A 22,176-nucleotide genomic window follows, 5' to 3' on the forward strand; every position below is an offset into this window, starting at 1 on the left:
GGTCCCTGTAGTTCCTCAGGGTTTGGAACTAGAACCATTAAGCAAGCTTCTAGTTGATAAAATATGTAAATATGGGGCTGAAGAGTTTAGAGCTACATCTGAAGATGACCCGGAGGGAGCTGAGTTCTGGGTAGAAAATACGATTAGGGTTTTCGGTGAGTTATCTTGGACATTGGTAAAGTGTGTGAATTGTGTCATTTCTTTATTGAAAGACTCAGCCTATCAGTGGTGGAACACCTTGATTTCAGTTGTGCCGAGAGAGCGACTAAATTAGGAATTCTTTCAAACTGAATTTCGAAAGAAGTATGTGAGTCAGAGGTTCCTTGACAAGAAACGCAAATAGTTTTTCGAGCTTAAATAGGGTCGAATGATAGTAACTGAGTACGAGAGGGAATTTTTTCAATTGAGCAAGTATGCCCGAGAATGTGTATCAACCTAGATTGCCATGTGTAAACTGTTTGCAGATGGGGTGAATGAAGACATAAAGTTGTTAGTCGAAATTTTAGAATTAAAAGAATTTGTTGTTCTAGTTGACCAAGTGCATAAAGTTGAAGAATTTATTGAAGCTAAAAGAAAAGTTGATTATGAGGCTCGTGATTCGGGTAAGAGATCAGCAGGAAAATCATATCAACTGCCGTCAAAAAAGTCAAGAGAATATCATAACCGTTCATCAGCTTTAGTGGGTTACTCTAGTAGAGATCGAGGAAAACAACATGCAACTTCAAAACCTCAGGCTACGTTTGTAGCTAGCATGAGTGGTGTGAAGAGTAACAAACCTGAATGCCAACAATATGGACGTCGACACTTTGGTGAGTGCAAGATGAAAGACGGTGCATGTTTTAAATGTGGTTCGTATGAGTATTTTATCAGAGATTGCCTAGAGAGGTCTGAAAAAGAAAAGGCTTAGATTGTTCAACCAAGCAATACAACTACGAGAGGTAGACCGCTGCAAAGTACTAGAAATGCAGGAAATAGCCGTAGTGGGACAAAAGACTGTTGTGAGATCTAAGGCACGAGCGCCAGCTAGAGTTTATGCGATCCGTGCTAGAGAGGAAGCGTTAGCTGCAGATGTTATCACTGGTACATTTTTTATCTTTGATACTGATGTTACTGCATTGATTGACCACAAATCTGAGGTCGAAATAATTATTTTATTATTATTTTAATGTCTACAACATGATAGTATGATTGTGTAAAAATTTTGTTAAGAAATTCTATCGTTTGAATGATCAATTTGATAAAAAGGACTAAATCGTAGTGCAAAAGTGGAGTTCTATTAGTTAAAGGTGTCTAATACTATGGAATCTTAAATTAGAGGTTCTTATATTGTAATTAAACCATGATTAATATGAGTGGACCAAGATGGACTTTTTTAAGTGTTTTTAATGGTTTATAATTAATGTTAATTTGGTAAAAAAATAAAACAATATGAATTAAAGAAAACAAAAGAAATACATCATTTTTCTTCTCCATTTTTACAACAAAAAATTAGGGTGAAAAAGACATTGAAATAGCTTGAAGGTTTGGCAACTATCCTAGGTGTATGGAAGTGACTTTGACTCAGTTTTTAATGATTTCTATGTTTTTGAGATCGTTGCATCTTAATCTAGATAGCCTAGGGACAAATTTACAAAATTGTTAAAGTTTTAAGGTTTTTCTATTGATGAATATATGTGTGTTTTGATGTTTGATGATAGAAAATGTATGGTTGTTGTTAGATAAACAACATTTGTAAAGTGATTTTTGGTAAAATTGTCAATTAGGGATTAAATTGAGAAATGTATAAATTTTGTGGTTAAATTATGAAATAAATGAAAATATGGGCTGCTATGGGTCTATATAGAATTCGGCTAGCATGGGTAGGGACCTAATTGCATGAATTTGTGTTTTTATGAGATAAGGACTAAATTGTAAAAATATTGAAATATTAGAGGCAAAAGTGTAAAGTTTCCATAATATGCATTTTGGGCTAAATTGAATAGAATGATAATTAAATAAGCTAAATTTGATTACATATAGATCAAGAAAAACGAAGTTTGATTTTAGATCGGGGGAGAAATAAAGTTTTGGACTAATTAACTCGTTTCGTCGTTTTTGCATTCGAGGTAAGTTCGTATGTTAATAAGCATTAATATAATTTGTTTTAAAATGCATTATTATTGAATTAATTGTGAATATGACCTTGTAGATATGTTTGGCGACGATTCGGCAAATTGGAAATCCCGGTTGAACATTAGGAATAGATTAGGATACGATGACATGTCATTAGGGGTTATGTGATTTTGGTGCTAGTCCGTACGTCCTACCGGTGGCTGAGTTATCCGACATGTGTTGTGGATTCTCGTCAACTTGTGTGAGCAGCACTGTGTAGCTACGTTATGACTGTCAGCTTGTGTGAGCAGGCCCGTTGATAGCTCGAGAGTGAGCATTATATGTGATATGAGATTGAGATAGCTTTGGCTATGTATTGGCACTTAGGGTGAGAGATTCTTGAGTATCCGATAGTATTCCAAATGGCTCAACGGGCATACCAAAGATATGAAATGGTGAGAAATAGATACACATCAGTACAAGTATGTACGGAAACTGTACGAGCATTGAAACTATGAAAGTTATGAGATATTGATTAATTATATGATTGAATATATGTTAACCTTATAATTACATGATTTTGAAGTAAACTATGTTATATAACTTGAATGGTGGTTAAATGGTGAATTTTACTTTTTATCTATATGAACTTACTAAGCTTTATAGCTTATTTTGTTTACTTTTTCATGTTTTATAGTGAATTTCGAAGCTCACTCGGATTGAGAGTTTTCGGAGATTGAATCACACTATCGATCTATCACTTTGGTACTTTTGAATCTATGTATTTTGGTTATATGGCATGTATAGTAGCTTTGGTCATTTTGGTATATGTTAGTAATGGATTTAGCCATGAGAGTTGGCTTATTATGGCATATTGGATGATGCTTATATATGTGTATACAACTTTTGTTATGTGTTTGTTGATGGATATGTGATGCTTGTTGATAATTGGAAATTAGGGATACTAAATGGTTGAGATTTGAATTTGGTATGTTTGTGAATTTTAGGTAAAATAATGCATGTTTGAAAGTGACCATATTAATGATTTAAGAATGTGAATTTTTTATATGAGATTGAATGGTATATTGTGGTATTTGTGTGCCTTGTAATTGTTGGTATTGAAATGGTATGAATTATGCTTGGTTGAGGTTGGTTGAATACTTATTTATGCCATATTATGTGCTAATTGGTTTGGTGTATGTGTGTGCTATTTGGGTGAGCAAAATGTCTTGGTAAATAGCCTATTTTTTGTCTACACGGGCAGAGACACGAACGTGTGTCTCAGCCGTGTGTGACACACAATCGTGTGTCTCATGGTGTTTAATTTGAAATCAAGTCAGTATGCTCCACATGGCCTAGCACACAGGCGTGTGACTTAGCCGTGTGGCATAAGTCAGTATACCCTATAGTTTTGGCATGGCCTAGCACATACCTGGCACACGGGCGATAGTGTTCGCATTGAAAATTTGGCGTCATTACTTATTCAGTGAGAAATGTCATATCTATACCGATCATAAAAGTTTGAAATATCTGATGACTCAGAAAGACTTGAATTTGCTGCAGCGGAGATGGTTAGACTTGTTAAAAGACTATGAATTAGTAATTGACTATTATATGGGGAAAGTGAACGTAGTTGTTGATGCTTTGAGCCAAAAGTCCTTGTTTGCTTTACGTGCTTTGAACACATATTTGGCTTTGTCTGATGATGGTTGTTAGTAGTCGAGTTGAAAGCGAGACCGTCGTTTATACAATAGATTAGTGAAGCTCAAAAACTTGATAATGAATTGCAAGCAAAACGAACTCAGTGTGAATCGACTTCTGATTTAGAGTTTTGAATAGGGCCTGATGACTGTTTGATGTTTCGTAATAGAATATGTGTACCAAGAGATTCTAAACTCATTCAGAATATTCTAAATGAAGCACACAGTAGTTGTTTATCAGTACATCCGGGAAGTACAAAAATATATAATGATTTGAAATAATTTTATTGGTGGCATGGCATGAAACGAGATATCTCAAATTTTGTTTCGAAATGTTTGATTTGTCAGCAAGTCAAAGCTGAGCATCAAGTACCATTAGGTTTATTACAGCCTATCATGATTCTTGAGTGGAAATAGGACAGAGTAACTATGGATTTTGTTTCGGGTTTGCCCCTATCTCATAGAAATAAATATTCAATTTGGGTTGTCGTTGACAGATTAACGAAATCCGCTCATTTCATTCCTGTACGTACAGATTTTTCACTTGATAAATTGGCTGAGTTGTATATTTTAGAGATTGTTTGATTACATGGAGTGCCACTATCTATTGTTTCGGATAGTGATCCGAGGTTTACATCGTGATTTTGGAAGAAGCTGCAAGAGGCATTGGGCACAAAGTTACATTTTAGTACCATATTTCACCCGTAGACGGATGGTCAATCTGAGTAAGTTATTCAGATACTTGAGGATATGTTGCATTGTTGTATTCTCAAATTTGGGGGTAGCTGGGAGAAATATTTACATCTAATTGAATTTACTTACAATAATAGCTTTCAATCAAGTATAAAGGTGGCACAATACGAAGCTTTATACGGTCGTAAATGTCGAATGTCGTTGTATTGGAGTGAGCTCAGCGAAAGTAAGATTCATGGGGTTGATTTGATCAGAGAAATTGAAGAAAAAGTGAAGGTAATTCACGATAGTCTGAAAGCATCTTCGGATCGATAGAAATCATATGTAGACTTGAAACGAAAAGATATTAAGTTTCAGATCAAGGATAAAGTATTCTTGAAAGTGTCGCCGTGGAAAAAGATATTACGGTTTTGTTGAAAAGGGAAATTGAGTCCACGATTCATCGGACCGTATGAGATTATTAAGCGAATCAGGCCAGTTTCTTATCGATTATCTTTACTGTCTGAGTTAGAGAAATTACATAAAATATTTCATGTGTCGATGCTTAGACGATATCGATCCGACCCTTCACATGTTATTTCCCCAACCAAAGTTGAAATTCAGCCAGATTTTATCGTACAGTGAAGAACCGATTTGAATTTTATCTCGTGAGATCAAAGAGCTAGGAAATAAGAAAATTGCATTAGTCAAAGTATTAAGGCATCGACATGGGGTTGAAGAAGCTATGTGGGAACCTATGGATGCTATGAGAAATCAATACCTGAACCTATTCACTGGTAAGATTTTCGGGGATGAAAATCCTTAAGGGGGGAGAGTTGTAACAGCCTAGTTTTAGCTAAATCGGAATAGTGGTTTTGAAACCACAAATATGAGGTTTTAAAATTATTTTAAAATTATTTTTGGTGTTTACAGCATGATGTATGAATGTGTAAAAATTTCGTGAGCTAATTTTATCGTTTAATAGCTCAATTAGAGAAAAATGACTTAATCGTGTAAAATGCAAAAGTTGCATTCTACTTGTTAAAGATGCCAATTGGCCTTGGCTTTTAATTATGATGGCCTTAAATGGTAATTATACCATTTTATTTATGAGTGGACAAAGATGGACATTAATATGATGATTTTAATGTTTTAATACTAAGGTTAATATGGTAATTTGGTTATTCAACTAAAATAAATAAAAAAATTATAGTTATCTTTATTTCTTCATCTATAGCCGAATGTTAAGAGAAAAAAAAGCTTCCATGTCCATCTAGGGTTCGGCATATTCTTGGTTTAATTAAGGTATGGTTTTAGCTCGGTTGTTGATGATTTTTACGTTTTTTAAGATCATTGCTTTGTATTCTAGCTAGCCCATGCCTTAATTTGGAATTTTTTAATGAATGCTTGAGATTTTGAATGTTTTATGATGAAAAATGAATATTTGTTGATAGTTATACAAGTTTTGTTAAGTGATTTTGAGTAAAAATGCCTATTAGGGGTTTAATTGTGAAAAATGTAAATTGAGGGGTTGAAATATGAAATAAATGAAAGTATTGGGCTACTAGGGACCTATATAAAATTCGGCTAGGCTTAGGTTTAATGAAATTTCATGAATTTTGTGTATTTGTGAAATAAGGACTAAATTGTAAAAAGGTGGAACTTTAGGGGCTAAAGTGTAAAAATGCCCAAATATGTGTTTTGGACTGAATTGAATGATTTGATGAATAAATGATTTAATTTTGAATGTATATAGATCAAGAACGAAAGATATCAGATTTAGATCGGGGAAAATCAAAGGTTATCGAATAGTCGATCTAGCCCGTTTATCCCGAATACAAGGTAAGTTCATATGCAAATAAATGTCTTTAAATTGAATTACATATGTTTAATTGTCATTGAAATGCTATGAATGTTGAATGATCGAATACAAGTAAGAGTCGACAGGGTTACAATATCTGAAAGTCTCGTACGAACCTTAGGAATAGTATAGGATACGAATGTCATGACATTAGGATTAACGAGATGTGATTATGTGTAAGACCATGTCTGGGACATTGGCATCATTACGTGATTACATGTAAGACCATTTCTGGGACATTGGCATCGTTATTTGATTTCGTGTAAGACCATAGCTGGGCTATCGGTATCGATATGTGATAACATGTACGACCATATTTGGGATATGGCATTGTACAGGCTATATGTGATTTCCGAGTATCCTTATTCCAAAAGGTTTAACGGCCAAAGTCAAGTAGAGGAAAAATGTGTGAATGAGTTAAGTGACTCAGATACGTATGAGATTCATACAAGTATTGAAAAGGGAAATATTTGATGAATTCACTTATGATATTGAATATGTATACATTGAGAAAGGTTTATGAGCTTATATGTGCTTACTCATAGTTTGCCTATGGATGGAAATGATATTGATTCATGTGGTAATTTTATTTTTATATGACTTACTAAGCTTTTAAAGCTTACTTTGTGTGTTCGTTCCCTGTTTTATAGATAATCGAAGCTAGCTCAGACTCGGGATCATCAGGAACACTGTCACACTATCGATCAACTTGTTGGTATTTTTGGTGCTTTGTAAATATGGTATATGGCATGTATAGGCTAGTAATATGATGATGTGTTTTGATATATGATATTAGCCATGAGATTTGGCTCATAAATGATGTAAATGTTGGTGTGTATTTGGCCATTTGGGTTGGCTTATTTTATGAGTTTGGTAAATGAAATATGATGTATATAAATGGCCTTTTGTTTTGGCATGTTTGTCATGGATGTTGTAACGATTAATTAGTATGATTTGAGTAGTTAAATGGATGGATTTTAAATAGCAAGAATTGTATATGAAATAGCATGTTTTGGTTGCCTATAAATGTATTGAAATGATGTGGTTTTGGTTTTCTTGAGGAGGGTAAGAAATGTGGCTTAAACCAAGCCTATTTGCTCCCCACACAGTTGAATACACGGGCGTGTGACTCGACTGTGTATCTACTGAAACTTAATTAAACAAGTCAGTGAGTTACACGGCTTAGACACAAGGGCGTGTCTATTGGCCGTGTGTGACACACGGGCTAGCACATGGGCGTGTAGCTGGCCGTGTGACCCAAGTTAGTATACCCTTCAAATTTCACACGGCCAAGGCACACGGGCGTGTCTCTGGCCGTGTGATGCAAGTCAGTATGTATGTCCTGCTTCCACACGGCTTGTGACACGGGTGTATCTGGTGGCCGTGTGAGGCACACGGCCTGTTCACACGGGCGTGTGATCCTTGTATGCATGAAAATTTTATAAGTTTCCCAAAATTTTCAAATGTTATCGGTTTAATCCCGAACCTCTTCCAGGCATGTTTTAAGGTCTTGTAGAGTCTTATAAGGGACAATGTGACTATGTTTGATTGATGTTTATGTATTAATGGATTCTTGGATGAGAAATGCATGTTGTATGTTGTGATTTGATAGGTAATGCCTCGTAACCCTATTCTGGTGACAGATACGGGTTAGGGGTGTTACATGGGAAACGGCCATGTGATCCTATTTCGAATGTCCACACGGCCTATGACACAGGTGTGTCTTTGGCCGTGTGAGACACGGTTAGGCCACACGGGCGTGTGTCCCCTGTATTTTGAAAAATCTCTTAAGTTTTTTAAAAGTTTTCCAAGTTATCGGTTTAGTCCCAAACCACTTTTAAAGCATGTTTTGGGGCTCGTAGGCTCGTATTAGGGACAATGTGACTGATTTTGAATGATGTTTATTTGGATTTTGAAAATGTATGTGAAATGTATGGTTATTTGCGAAATAAATTCGGTAACGCTTCGTAACCCTATTTTGGTGTTGAATACGAGTGAGGGGTGTTACACCCAACTTCTCTTTTTCTCAAATTTACGAGTACAAAAAGATTAAGAAGCATACTAGTTCATTAAATTCTCACCTTTTAGACTCAAACCTCACGATCACTGCGCTATGCAGAACTTTCCTCAACTTTCTCTTATTTGGAGAAACTTTCTCAAACCTCAAGATAGAGTCCGCCTTTCTAACCTACCATTGACAACATTAAGGTGTGCCTCCAGCTGACAAATCCTACTATCTCGCTCATGAATCCGTGTGACAAAATCTTCCTTCTCTCTCTACCATTATTCCCTCTTGCTTTGTGACATGTCTCCTAAAGGTGTGTGACCTATACTAGCAAGAGTACTAATAACAGATCCCATTGTCTGTGTTGAAGCGTACGATAAAGATTTGGTAGGAGTAGCCTTAAGCAAAGCCTCACTAAAAGTAGTCAAATGCAAGAAGGGATGGTCAAGACTCGTGAAGTCATAGATAGTTATTCCTTCAGACCTTGCAAGAAGTTCCTTCTGGGATGACATGTTTTTCAATAGTTTTCTCTCAAAGTCTCTAGCATCTTCTCTAGGCCTTTTTAAGCCAGCCAAAATGGCATTACCTACACAATACCATCAATAAAAAAAGTTAACCTCAAAAAGCACACAATGACGGTAGAGAGAATTATCTGAAAAGTTGTTACTAGATTCATCACCATAATCATTGGTAAATTCTAGGACACCTAGATGACGATCATCATAAATTTGAGGAATAATTTGATAAGTATCCAAATGTAATGCCCAGTTGTGATTGGGTAGATGGAAAATTTTAATAATATAGCAAATGGGTTCTGAGGCCACCCTCTGCAGGCACTTGGCTACCTCAATTTGATGTGAAAAGGAAATGCATATGATGTTAAGGGTATAGTCCTATCATTCTCGAAGCCATCCACTATGTTTTGAGTTGTGTTCCCGCTAACACCTCTTTCCCCAAGACAAGATTTGAAGACACCCTTAAAAGTAATTTCAAGAAGGACCACTAATATCCCTTTTTGGTTTATCATCTTGAATTGGCAAGAATCTCCAAAAATGTCATGTAAATGTGGGTGGTAATAGAATTTCCTAGTAGAAAGCTGTGTAGTTAAATCTCTTACCAAATTTCAACTTTACAAGATGTATTTCCTATAGTTAACATTCATGGTCATTATCTCATCATAAAATAGGTTCTGTTCGAAGGGCAAACTTAAATAATCTAGGAAGCCTATCTTCATTTTATTCCCATAGAAAATAAATATACAATAACATCTAATCGAAAGGATATATACCTCTCTTGTGAAACATTATGAAAAATCCAACAAGTAGCCATCAAGAAAGGCTTGTCAGCTATCCCGGTGGTACGATGAAGTCATACAATACGTCTTAAATGCAATCTACAAGAGGAAGCATAAAACCCGTTTCTAGAAGAAACAACAGAAGGTAAATGTTGGCCTCCTACTAATAGCGTCTGGTCCAAACACTTTGTGTAACACCCTTTACCCGTGCCCGACACCGGAATAGGATACGAGGCATTACTGGACTTAAACGTGAGCAAACATACAAAATTGGGCCATAAAATTTTACCTAAATTAAAACCATTTATTAACAAGCATTTCGTTCCTTATATGGGCCCACGAGGCCCAAAACGTACGTTGGTGGTGGTTTGGAACTAAACCGAGGACTTTCGGAGCTTTTACAACACTTAGAAAATTTTTCACATTATAAAGGGCCACACACCCGTGTGGTTAGGCTGTGTGGATTTCACACGCCCGTGTGGCTTGGGACACGCCCGTGTAACTCTCCGATTATGACGTCATGCACAAAATGTGGTCACACAGCCAAGGCACACCCCCGTGTCCTTAGACTATGTGGCGAATTAAATTCCAAAATCAGGTGCAGACTTTACATGGCTTGGGCACACGCTCATGTTCTGAAGCCATGTCTCTCATACGGCCAAGACACACAGTCGTGTCTTTGCCCGTGTGTTTACTACTGAGCATTATGTTTTGTATTAATAGGGGTACAAGGGACACATGGTCGGATCACACGCCTATGGGGCACACATGGTTTAGACACACGCCCGTGTGTCTACCTGTATAGGCCACTTTAAGGCTATTTTCCAAGCCAAATGCCACCCTTATTTGTTCAAACACACATATACAAATAAGCAATTTTTTTTTTTAGACTTGCATGCATGCATTTTCACACCATCTTATACACACACATGACATTCATCAACATTCAATCATCAATAACCATAGGTCATATCATAATGGAATTGACACATACATAGATGAATAGGTTTACAACCCAATAATCATTATGAGCCATATCTCATGGCCATACACAAAATGAATCAACTATCATTATAAGCCAACACATTTGGCTAGACCAATATGACATATAATAAAAAGACTAGGTCCCTATACATGCCATACTCAAAATGTTGAGTTAATTATACCCAAATAATCCAATCGATAGTGTGAACGAGCCCCCGACTTTCTTTGATCCCTGAGCTAGCTTGGCGATACTATAAGACAATAGAAAAGAGAGGGGGTAAGCATAAAGCTTAGTAAGCTTGCATGTAATTAATAAGGAATAAGAATATGCATTTCCATACACATACATAACATGACTTGACTCATCTTATTCTCAACAATCATTATAGTCATACCCTACCTCATTCAATTTACATAATATTCAATAGAACTCAATATCATAATTTCTTTATTCTTCTCTTACCGAATTTTTATCATTTCATATTCCCAATACTACGAGCTTGGCGTACATACCTGTACCCTTTCAACATGATCATACATCGTTATTTCTCTGGCACATCATCGGACTGCCCATTGAACCATTTGGAATACTAACGAATACTCGGGAAACCCCGTTCACATAATAAGATGCCAACGCCATATCTCAGATATGGTCTTACATGGGATCACCACTTGATGCCAATGCCATGTCCCAGACATGGTCTTACATGAGATCTCATATGTTGATGCCAATGCCATGTCTCAGACATAGTCTTACATTGGATCCCATATCAACGCCATAACCTAGATATGGTCTTACATGATAACACATACCGATGCCGATGGCATATCCCATATATGGCCTTATACGGGATTTTATCAACCCAAATGTCGTGATATTTGTACCTTAAGTATTCCTAAGGTTCAACAGGCTTTTATCACCTTATTTCTTTATCAGACGATATCAATAATACTCACAAAGATAAATATACAATTCATGCAACATTAAATGGTAAATACATAATAGGATGCTATACCAATTACACATAAACTTACCTCGGTACAAAATATGGACAACTAATTCGATTTAGTCCAAGATCTTACTCTTTCCCCGGTCTAGACCTGGGCTTCGTTTTTCTTGAACTATAATAGAAAATTTCACTTGCTTAATTACCACATTATTCAAAACAGCCCATAAATCATTTTTTGGCAAAATTATAGTTTTACCCTTAAACTTTCACATAATTACAAGTTAGCCCCTAGACTCATAAAATGAAATACGGCCAATTTCTTTGTTACCCAAGCATAGCCGATTCATATTCCCTCTTATAAAATCCCACATTTTTCATCAAATCACATTTTTAACACCTATTTTTACATGTTTTACAAACAAGTCCTTTTAGGTGTTTTCACGAAAATTGCTTAGAAACAGATGTTCATATACCACCAAACTTCCATATTCCTCCATTAATGATTGAAATACATGCATGATACACATGGGTAAATTTTTGAACATAAACCCTATCTCAAAATAATGGTAGAAATAGCTATATTATGCTTCAAGGATCTCAAAAAAATCAAAAACATAAAAAACTATCACCAAAATGACTTACATGTAGAGGGTTTATTGTGCTGAAAATTTCAAGCTTCCATGGGGTTTTTCTCCTTAAAATTTTGGTGGAAAAAGATGGAGAAGAAGATGACCATTTGATTTTTTTATTAGTTTTTACTTTTGTCATCAAATACCAACCCATACCCAACTTTTGACTTTTCATTTATTACACTTCATGTACAGCCATACACATATATAATGGCCTAATTACTCATTAAGGACCTCAAATTTTCAGTTCTATAGCTATGTTACACCTTTAGCTAATGGAACAGAACTTTCGCATTTTACGCGATTTGGTCATTTTTCACAAATTAAGCATTCAAACGGTAGAATTTCTTAACAAAACTTTTACACAATCATATTATCATACCGTAGACCTCAAAAGGATATTAAAATAATTTTTTATGACCTCAGATTTGTGGTCCTGAAACTACTATTCCGACTAGGCCCAAAATCAGGATGTTACATTTTGCTAATGTGATGCGACCCCTTCGGGATACTAAATTCGTACTTATGGTGATTCTCGAGTGAACCGAAACATAATTTTAAGTTCTTCATCTCCTGATGAGTCATAGAACATGGATAACTAAGGCTGACAGTAGGTTCGTCACTTCCTCTCTCGAACCTCCTGGCAGTAGATCAGTCAAACTTTGTCAACATCATATTCTGACTCTCTACTACCTCTCTTAGAGGAGCATGACCAATATGACCACCACCTCTTCCCTAAGTTTTGCTAGATTTTTTTCTTCCCTAACTATTTTGTAGCAATTATTTTGACAAAATGGTGAAAATAACTCTGATAACAACAAAAATAAGAATTGCCAAATGAATCAAAATGAAAGAACTCAAAAAATGCATAAATCATTCAAAAAAAGACTAGTGAAATAACAATTACAGAAATTTCAAAAAGAAAATGAGGCAAAGTAATATCAGAGAAGAAAACCCAAAGAATATATATAGTTATCTCTTAAAATGTATCGTTTCGAAAACAAAATGACATCCAATAGCAATTCACCACCTGCCAAAAGATTGTTGTTCATCATTATCACGACTCCCCAAAAACATAATCCTCAAAATAAATTTATGGTAGAATCTCAAATGTTTTGATATAATGTTTCATCATAGAATAAAGTCACTATCTGGAACAACCTGGAAAAGAGGAATTTACTAGATCAAAGTGTCTCGAGAAAGGCCACTTTATATCCCTCCTCTTGATTTTGAATGGGGATATTGTTATACCCCTATCCACATTAAGATATGGCAAGCGAAGAAGATATCTAAATAGTAAGTCTACCACTAGTGGCAAGTTGGAAGATCACTTACAAGCTCACCCTTTCGGAATAACTATTTGAGCAATGGATGTCCTAATTGTCATTAGGAACATGAAGCCATTGGTCACCAAACATCACATGGGCCCAACTATTTTATCCTAGCAAAATCAGAATAAACGATAAAATTTTTTCTGTTACAGACATCCTCATCCCGTCAAAGACATCCCTCCCACGCATTTCGTAATGAAGGTTAGATGAAAGTCCAACACGTTAGCACCATCTTATACGAGACCCCTACCTTTAAATTGCTAGAGTATGCCCAAAGAGCAATCATAAGATGATTGTAATCATATACTTGTTTTACCTTATTTGTTAATATAAGGCATTGTCATTGTTATTTCAGTTTCTTTTTCTATGTGTATAGATAAACTGATTAATAATAAAGTCTTGAGAATAATATGATTATTCTTAAAAGGTTCTTAGTCAAGTATTATTGTAGGCTTGGACAATGATAATGCATTGAGGCTAATGTGTAGTTGATTGATGACAAAGTATTGTCATTGACAGAGGGATGTCAAAATTGATACATGAGTATGTGTTAGAGAACAACATACTGGAATGACCCGCTATGATTATGTTTCTTGGATTATTATTTAATAGTCACAACATTACTCATAGTGATAACTATATATATAATCCTCAGACTTGAGATTATCATTGTCTCATCATCTTGAGTCGTATATTTTGACACACTCAAATGTCTACCATAACAGGTTATACTATAAAAACTGATGTTGGGTATACCACAATCTATGTAGTGGGATATGCTTGATCAAGATAGGATTTGTTCCTCCTACATAATGGAAGCAATATCTTAAGCCTCTTGATGGAGTGAGATTAGAAATGCATGGTCAGGCTCAAATAAGTTGATATGAGATATCACACTTATTTGTTTATTGTAGCCTACTCAGAATATCAAGAAATATGATTTTGGACTATACAAGTATAACTATTCCATGACTTGTGTCCAATCTAGATATTAAGGATAAAAGGATATAATACATGAAAAATTATCACAGAGAGGTTATGTCGAATTTCGACTTCTTATACTTTGGGTAGCAATAATGCATTGCTAGTGCCACTCATTGTTTGTAATATTAGAAACGTTCTAGTATTACTACTAGCGTTACAAGAGCCTCAATGTCACACCCTATAGTAGAAACGAACAGAATCTAAATACATTTGATATTGTATTTAGTTGTCACATGAATTGAATTAATTATTGAATTGAATTAATTTGATAGTTAAATATTGAACATGTTATATGTACAAACTTATTGTACACAAATAGAGAATATAGATAAAATTAATATATGAATTTGATTCATATAAAATATTAATTATATATAGTTTACCAAATTATTAATATAAAAATTATAATAATTAATTTCATCAAAATATAAAAGACATGAAAATGGATATTCTTTAGGAAAGCATATATATTTTTTCTCAATTTCCATTTATTTCTCTAATAATAAGGAATAATCTTTTTTTCTTGATTTATGATATCAAAGAAAATAAAAGGAATATAATCCCTTAGTATGTTAGGGTTAAAAAAAAAATAAATCAAAAGGTCTAGCAGCCATTATTAAAAATTCTCTTTGAAAAGTTAAGAGAGTTTTTGTTGTTCGTTCTTTGACTGGATGGATTACATAGAGGTCGAGACGTTATTATTACTAGTAGTTGCTTTTTTAGTTTCAAAAGGTATAATTTCGATCATTATTTCAACCCAATTCATTCCTTGTACATGGATCCATGGCTGATGATCGTCGGAATTTTTTTCCATTGCGCCATACCGACAATCCAACATAAATACCTTAAAGTACAACGAAGAAATGATCGACTCTTCAAGAATACTAAGTCTACACCCTGTCAACACTCTTACAACGAAGAAATGATCGACTCTTCAAGAATACTAAGTCTACACCCTGTCAACACTCTTTTAACCATAAACCTTTATGCTATTTTTATTACCACTCTTCATAACCTTTGTCTCTCCGCTCCGATTGAGTGAAACAACCTCCTCAAGAGTCACTCACTCCTTTAAACTCCTCCCTTGTTGTACACAATATCAACAATCATTTATTAATGTATATTTAATTATAAATTTGAACTTTTTGAATTTTGGATAAAATTTATCTTGGGCTCATACTTGAATTGTTATAAAGCTTGCATTATTAAGAGTTCGTGCTAAGATTGGCCTTGAGATGGAATAATTTTGAGCTCGAGTTTAGATTTTTTTTTTCTTTTTTATTTATATTCTAGAATTCAAACATCGGGCTCCAATCGTTGAGCACGGAATAAACGTGCTTTCTAGGTCTAATTTGTCCTGCTCTGTTTTGGCAGCGATAATAGTGGGTCATGGGAGCGCCATATTGTCATCCGGAATATGGCTTTTCTATCTCATAAAATAGTACCTATCTTTCCCCTTCCGATCAAAAGATAAAACGACCAGGGCCACAGAATTCCTTTCTTGGTCGCCTATCCATCGGTGGCAGTCAGCTGCTCATGGCCGCAAATCAAGAAGCAGAACCGTCATGGCAGGAACTGCTTGGTAGCAAAAACTGGGACTCGCTGCTGGATCCTCTTCACTTCTCACTTCGCAAACTCATCCTCCGCTGCGGTGACTTCTGCCAGGCCACATATGACGCCTTCAACAACGACCAAAATTCCAAGTTCTGCGGTTCAAGCCGCTATGGCAAGTCCTCTTTCTTCGACAAAGTAATGCTGGAATCTGCCTCCGATTACAAAGTAGAATCGTTTCTCTATGCCACTGCTCACGTCACTCTCCCTCAAGCCTTTTTGCTCCACTCCAGGTCAAGGGAGTCCTGGGACCGCGAAACAAACTGGATTGGCTACATCGCCACGACGTCCGATGAAACATCGAAAGCTCTGGGTCGCCGCGATATCTACGTAGTGTGGCGAGGAACTACCAGAGACTACGAGTGGGTTAATGTTCTTGACGCAAAGCTTGAGCCCATAGAGCCCCTTTTGCGAGTCGACGGAAGTAGCAACAAGGAAATGGGTGATAGTAGCAGTGACAGTGACAGTGACAGTGATAATGAAAATGAGAAGCCGAAAGTGATGCTTGGTTGGCTGACGATTTACATTTCTGATGATCCCAAATCGCCTTTTACAAAATTAAGTGCAAGGGAGCAACTTTTGGGTAAGATAAAAGAGTTGAAAGAGAGATATAAAAATGAAAATCTAAGCATAGTGTTCACTGGGCATAGTTTGGGGGCTAGTTTAGCGGTTTTAAGTGCTTTTGATGTAGTTGAGAATGGTTTAGTGGACAATATTCCTGTGGCAGCTTTTGCTTTCGGTTGTCCACAAGTGGGGAATAAGGCCTTTAATGACAGGATGAAAAGGTATCCAAATCTTACAGTTCTGCATACAAAGAACATAATTGATGTCATTCCTCACTACCCTAGCGTGTTGTTGGGGTACGTTTATACGGGGACTGAACTGGTAATCGATACCAGGAAGTCTCCAAGCTTGAAGGACTCAAAGAATCCCAGTGATTGGCATAATTTACAGGCAATATTGCACATTGTAGCAGGGTGGAATGGACAGGAAGGAGAGTTTGAGCTGAAAGTGAAGAGAAGTTTGGCTTTGGTGAACAAGTCTTGTGCGTTTCTAAAAGATGAGTGCTTGGTGCCGGGTTCATGGTGGGTGGAGAAGAACAAAGGGCTTGTGAGAAATGAAGATGGGGAGTGGGTAATGGTTCCAGCAACCGATGAAGACTTGCCTACACCTGAAGCTTAAATGCATTTGGATTACCGTCTTTGGCTACGAATACCTTTATTTGGTCTATTTTTCTTCCTTTCGTTATGTTCTATTTTGTTAACTTTGCATGTTACTTGTATGTCTTGGTCTACTCGAAGGAGATTAGGGATGGTGATTGCTGCAAATACATGAGATCAAGTGCTATCATCCAGTATAAAATGTATCTGTCTGATGCTAAATTTAGTAATCTGTCGAATAAGTTGCTGCTTTTTTTTGGGTATAAAATAATAGAATTTATATTTGATACTTAAGTTATCCTATAAATTTATATATTGAAAGTGAATTAGGTAATAAGATTAAATTAATAAAATATTATTATTTGATTAAGTTTTGCCAACAATTTCTTGAACTAGTGATAAGAGTATTATATTATAGGTAAGAGGTTAGGTTTGATTTTATTTTTTTAAATGTGCTAGGTTTAAAAACTCCACAAACAAATTCATCAAAAAAACAAGCAAATAGAGTGATTGGTTGACAAGTGTATTATATGAAATATTAGAAAACAAATATTTAAAAAGAAAAACACATGGCAATAATTTCTTAAAATTACTTATGGCATAAAAAAATAAGTATATTGTTAATATATCAAATATTAATCCTTAAAATTAAAATAATTAAAAAACTTGCAAGAGTAAAACAAGATTAAATAAAAATGATTTAAACATTATAAAAAACATGCTGAGAAAGTCATAAGTAAAACAATTGAAATTTGAAAATGTTGAGATAATTAAATTAAAATTAATAAAAATCATAAGCAGAAAATAAAATAAAAATGGAATCAACAACTAAAAATAATAAAAACTAGAAAAACCTTTACCAAAAAAATTGAAATTTTACAACCACGGTAGTTTTATCAAACTTTGATGTTTGATTAAAAAATAAAAAAAATAAAAAAGTTGAAATAGAAAATGTAAAAGAAAAAACCGACTGCTCTAAATCTAAAAGATTTAAAAATAGTGGTTGCACACCAAAAATGGTTAAAATATTATAAAAGGAGAAAATATCTTTCGCTATTTTATAAAAGAAAAAAAAGTTAATTAATGGAAAAATAGACTGCCTAGAAACTAAGGGCATGTTTGGTTGGGAGGAATAGGAATAGGTTACAGCTCAATTTAATGGGCCCATGACCAAACTAATGTTTGGTTGGCTGTAATCTCTATTACCACCTATATTGACTCTGTTCCTATTCAAGGAACACGCTGCATAACCATTCCCTTCCTTCACTACTGAATAGAGGTATTGAATAGGATTTGTTTTTTTCCTTTTTAATTTTTTCCCTCACCTTTACCCTCCTCCTTCAACGATAGCCCTTCTCACCCAACCATCATCCTTCCTTCTTCTTTTTCTTTTCCTTTTCCTTCTTCCTTCTTTTTCTTCTTTCAAGGATTCACTGCTTTCAGTTGGGATCCAAGTTTGCTGTTGTTGATATCTGATCAATACCATCCTGCTCGGCAACAGTGGAGTTCGCTGCTTCTACTTATCTACGCTTCTTCTCTTGGGTCTAGCTCGTAGATCCACCACCACAATCAAAATCGATTTCCTAGCTTTCGTTTCTCTTCTCGATGGATCCCACTTCTCTCCCTGCTGTCGTCATCGACAATGGCTCTTGGTACTGTTTATCTTCTTGTTTTTGTAACTGAATATTACCCTAAACTACGTGCTCACTACCTGTTTGGTGAAATTGCCTAGTTATTTTAGACCCTTATTTTTTTTGTTATTATTCAATTGGTTCTTTTTTTAAAAAAAATTGTTTGCAGATATTTGTAAGATTGGATTTACGGGTAATGTAGAGCTGAGTTTTATTCAACCAACAGTAGTAGCAGTTAATGAATCTCTTTTAAATCAATCTAAAGCTTCTTCCAAATCTAATTGGTTAGTTTAGTATTCAGCTGGGGTAATGGCCGATCTTGATTTCTTCATTGGAGATGAAGCACTCACGCGATCACGATCAAGCAATAACTATAACATTATCCATCCCATTAAGCATGGCAAAGTGGATAATTGGGATGCTATGGAATGATATCGGCAACAATTTATTTTTAATTATTTACGGTGTGCTCTTGAGGATCATTACTTTTCACTGACTGAAAGTCTACTTACTCTACTCCTAAGAATTGAGAATATATGGGTAAAATCATGTTTGAAACGTTTAATGTTCCAGGGCTTTATATTGTTGTGAATTATGTCCTTGCTTTAGCTGTTGGGTACTCTACATATAAGGTTTGTGACTGGTTAGTGTTCTATTTTCTGGTATTATATATCTTCATGTTAGTTGTTTTCTAGTATGTTAGATGAATCAATTAGGGTCCTTGATTGTACATGATTTTTAGTATCTTTTATATTTATAAACTACACCTTTTAAGGTTGAATCTTGAGTGTGAATGTTGGTTCTAGGATGGTTAGGTATTCATCAAACTACTAGCAATTGATTTAAATCCATTTAGTGATAGAGAAAGAATTGGCATATAGATTATATCACTGTTCCTTAAGAAAGGTTAAACTTTTTGCTTAACCTATTGCGTTAAATTCTCCATTAAAAATAAAGTTGTATGCTTAGAACTATAATTATTATGATTTATAAGAAACTGTGCAAATTTGAGAAAAATTTGCGACCATGATAGCATCTGATACATCTGTAATCGTAGTAAACATGTAGTGATCGCAATAGCTATTAATCTTTGGTGCCTGCCCTTTACTGTTTCAATGCATCTAAATTTGTTTATTTGTTTCTTTGTCTTTAATTATTAAAGAGAACTATGATGGAGGCATATAGCTGTTGCTATTCTTGTGGGTGTAAGTCGTGGGTTATGTTGAATACTTCATGCTTGTAGTGTTTAAAGAAACCGCTCTAGCTTCTATTTAGCTTCAGACCATTTTGGGTGTTGTCTTTCTTGCTAACCATCATCATCCTTATATATTGATCATTTTTATTTAGTTTGACCTACAGTTTTCTATAGTACGGGGGTGGGTAGCGGATGTTGGAGATAAAGCTACGCATATATTACCTGTTGCAAATAGTTATGTTATTGGTAGCAGCATTAAGTCAATACCAATAGCAAAAAAGATGTTACTCTACTTATATAATAACTGATGAGGGTCTTTTTGTTTTTTTTTTTTTCCCATGACTTGTGATCTGAAACCATTGATTGCTATTTTTTCAATTTCAAGTACTTAAAGTTATTATCATGTCTTGATTGGATTTATTGGTGTTCTCAAGTTTTGCACCTAGGCACGCCTATGCCTTGCGCCTTAGCGCTAGGAAACAAAAGCACCTCGACCCTTTCAGATGAGGCGTATTATATCAGGCACACTTTTGGTGCTCTTAACTACGTTATTTTTGTAAGACGATAGGCATAAAAATGCTTGTCTGATTGAATTTGGAGTTTTCTACCTTTGTTTACTAGTGAGGAAGTGGATGATATTAAACTCTCTACTTCTCAATATTGAAGTATTCAACATACGTGAGAGTAGAAGGAAATCATGCATATTCCACAATGAATGTTAAATTTGAATATTTTTCTAATGAAACAACATTTTATGCCATAAATTTGACCTCATATTCTAGTAGTTACAGTGCAAGTGGTTGTAATTTGAAGGCTTAAAGATCATAATAAACCATGCAAATGCACTAACTATATGTTTGTTGTGTGACAACTATAATGAACATAACTTGGGAAGCAATGGATTCAAATAATACTGTATTATTTGAAAATTTAGTAAATAAAATATTTTAAATAATTTAATATAATTTAATATAAAAATAAAAATCTTTTAATATAATTTAATATAAAAATAATTATATTAAGAATTTTATTAAATTATATTTAATAATAATCTGTTAAAATTTAATAACAATAATCATCTAACTAAAAATATTTTGCTAATGGTATTCGGTCATTTTAGTTTTTTTTTCTTATGCTATTACAAATTTTTCATTCAACCAAACACAAGAATACTATTACAGCTCTATTCAATTTTATTAAATCAAACAATTGAATTATTGATTACAACTTTATTACATTACAGCTCTATTCCATTACAGCCCTATTCTATTCCAGTGAACTAAACGTGATGTAAAAGAATTAGAAAAAGTTGGTAGCATGGGAATAAGAGACGATTAAATAAAAGGGTAAACTATATAGATAATCATCTACTTTTCAGAATTTTTTATTTTAGGTACCCAAAATAAAAGGTTTACAATTTAAGTAGCAAGATTATATAGTTTGGTCATTTTGGTCACTCCCGTTAAAATCACAGGACCTGTCAGTTAAAAAATCGGTATAATAACAAATTTAGCTTTCAGATATTACATATTATATCTATTTAGTCATAATTTTTAACATTTAATCCTCAAATTTACAAATGTTGTAACACCCCTATACCCGACCTAACTACCGAGTCAAATATAGGAATGTCACATTTGGTGCCAGAGTAGTCTTGGCTAAATTCTATTAACCGGTTCATTTTTCGATCATATTTACATGTTATTATCATATTTCAAGTGTACTAAAGAAAATCGGGTAAGACTTTCAGTAAAAATTAGTTTTGAAATCATATTTTGTTCATAACAGGGCCCAAGTTTCAATACAGGCAATAAAGTATTGGTACCTTGACTTAGGTATTAATACCCATATGTTGAATCGATACCATTTGAGCTTTGATGTTTGAAAATTTAAGAAAAATACCCTAAGTACAAATACATTGTCCAATGTATCAATACGTCTTTCAAAGTAACAGTACTTTGAGCTTGGTATCGATACAAAAATGACATTCGATATTTTATTTTAAACTAAGGTTAACTTGCCCAATTAGCCTTTCGTGTTTTACCTGGTTTAGCCCTTCAATTAACAATTTAAAATAA

The 22,176-nt window shown here is 34.6% G+C and overlaps 1 protein-coding gene and 1 long non-coding RNA gene across 2 annotated transcripts; both read left to right on the plus strand.

The window, feature by feature from the left end:
* The first annotated feature begins 15,726 nt into the window (after positions 1-15,726).
* On the plus strand, positions 15,727-17,561 carry LOC108474828 (phospholipase A1-IIdelta). The gene has a single exon (XM_017776852.2). It carries the CDS (start codon positions 16,038-16,040, stop codon positions 17,292-17,294), a length of 1,257 nt encoding a protein of 418 aa, XP_017632341.1. The 5' UTR covers positions 15,727-16,037; the 3' UTR covers positions 17,295-17,561.
* Positions 17,562-18,418: 857 nt separating this feature from the next.
* Positions 18,419-19,468, plus strand: LOC108474846 (uncharacterized). Its single transcript, XR_001869953.2, has 2 exons — positions 18,419-18,924; positions 19,073-19,468. It is a non-coding gene; the product is annotated as an uncharacterized LOC108474846 (long non-coding RNA).
* Positions 19,469-22,176: the final 2,708 nt, after the last annotated feature.

Source organism: Gossypium arboreum, chromosome 10, assembly GCF_025698485.1.
Source record: "Gossypium arboreum isolate Shixiya-1 chromosome 10, ASM2569848v2, whole genome shotgun sequence".
NCBI lineage: Eukaryota > Viridiplantae > Streptophyta > Magnoliopsida > Malvales > Malvaceae > Gossypium > Gossypium arboreum.

Bases quoted from the DNA above. Each gene is read 5' to 3' on its own strand.
- LOC108474828 (XM_017776852.2), top strand. From the start codon at position 16,038: ATGGCCGCAAATCAAGAAGCAGAACCGTCATGGCAGGAACTGCTTGGT.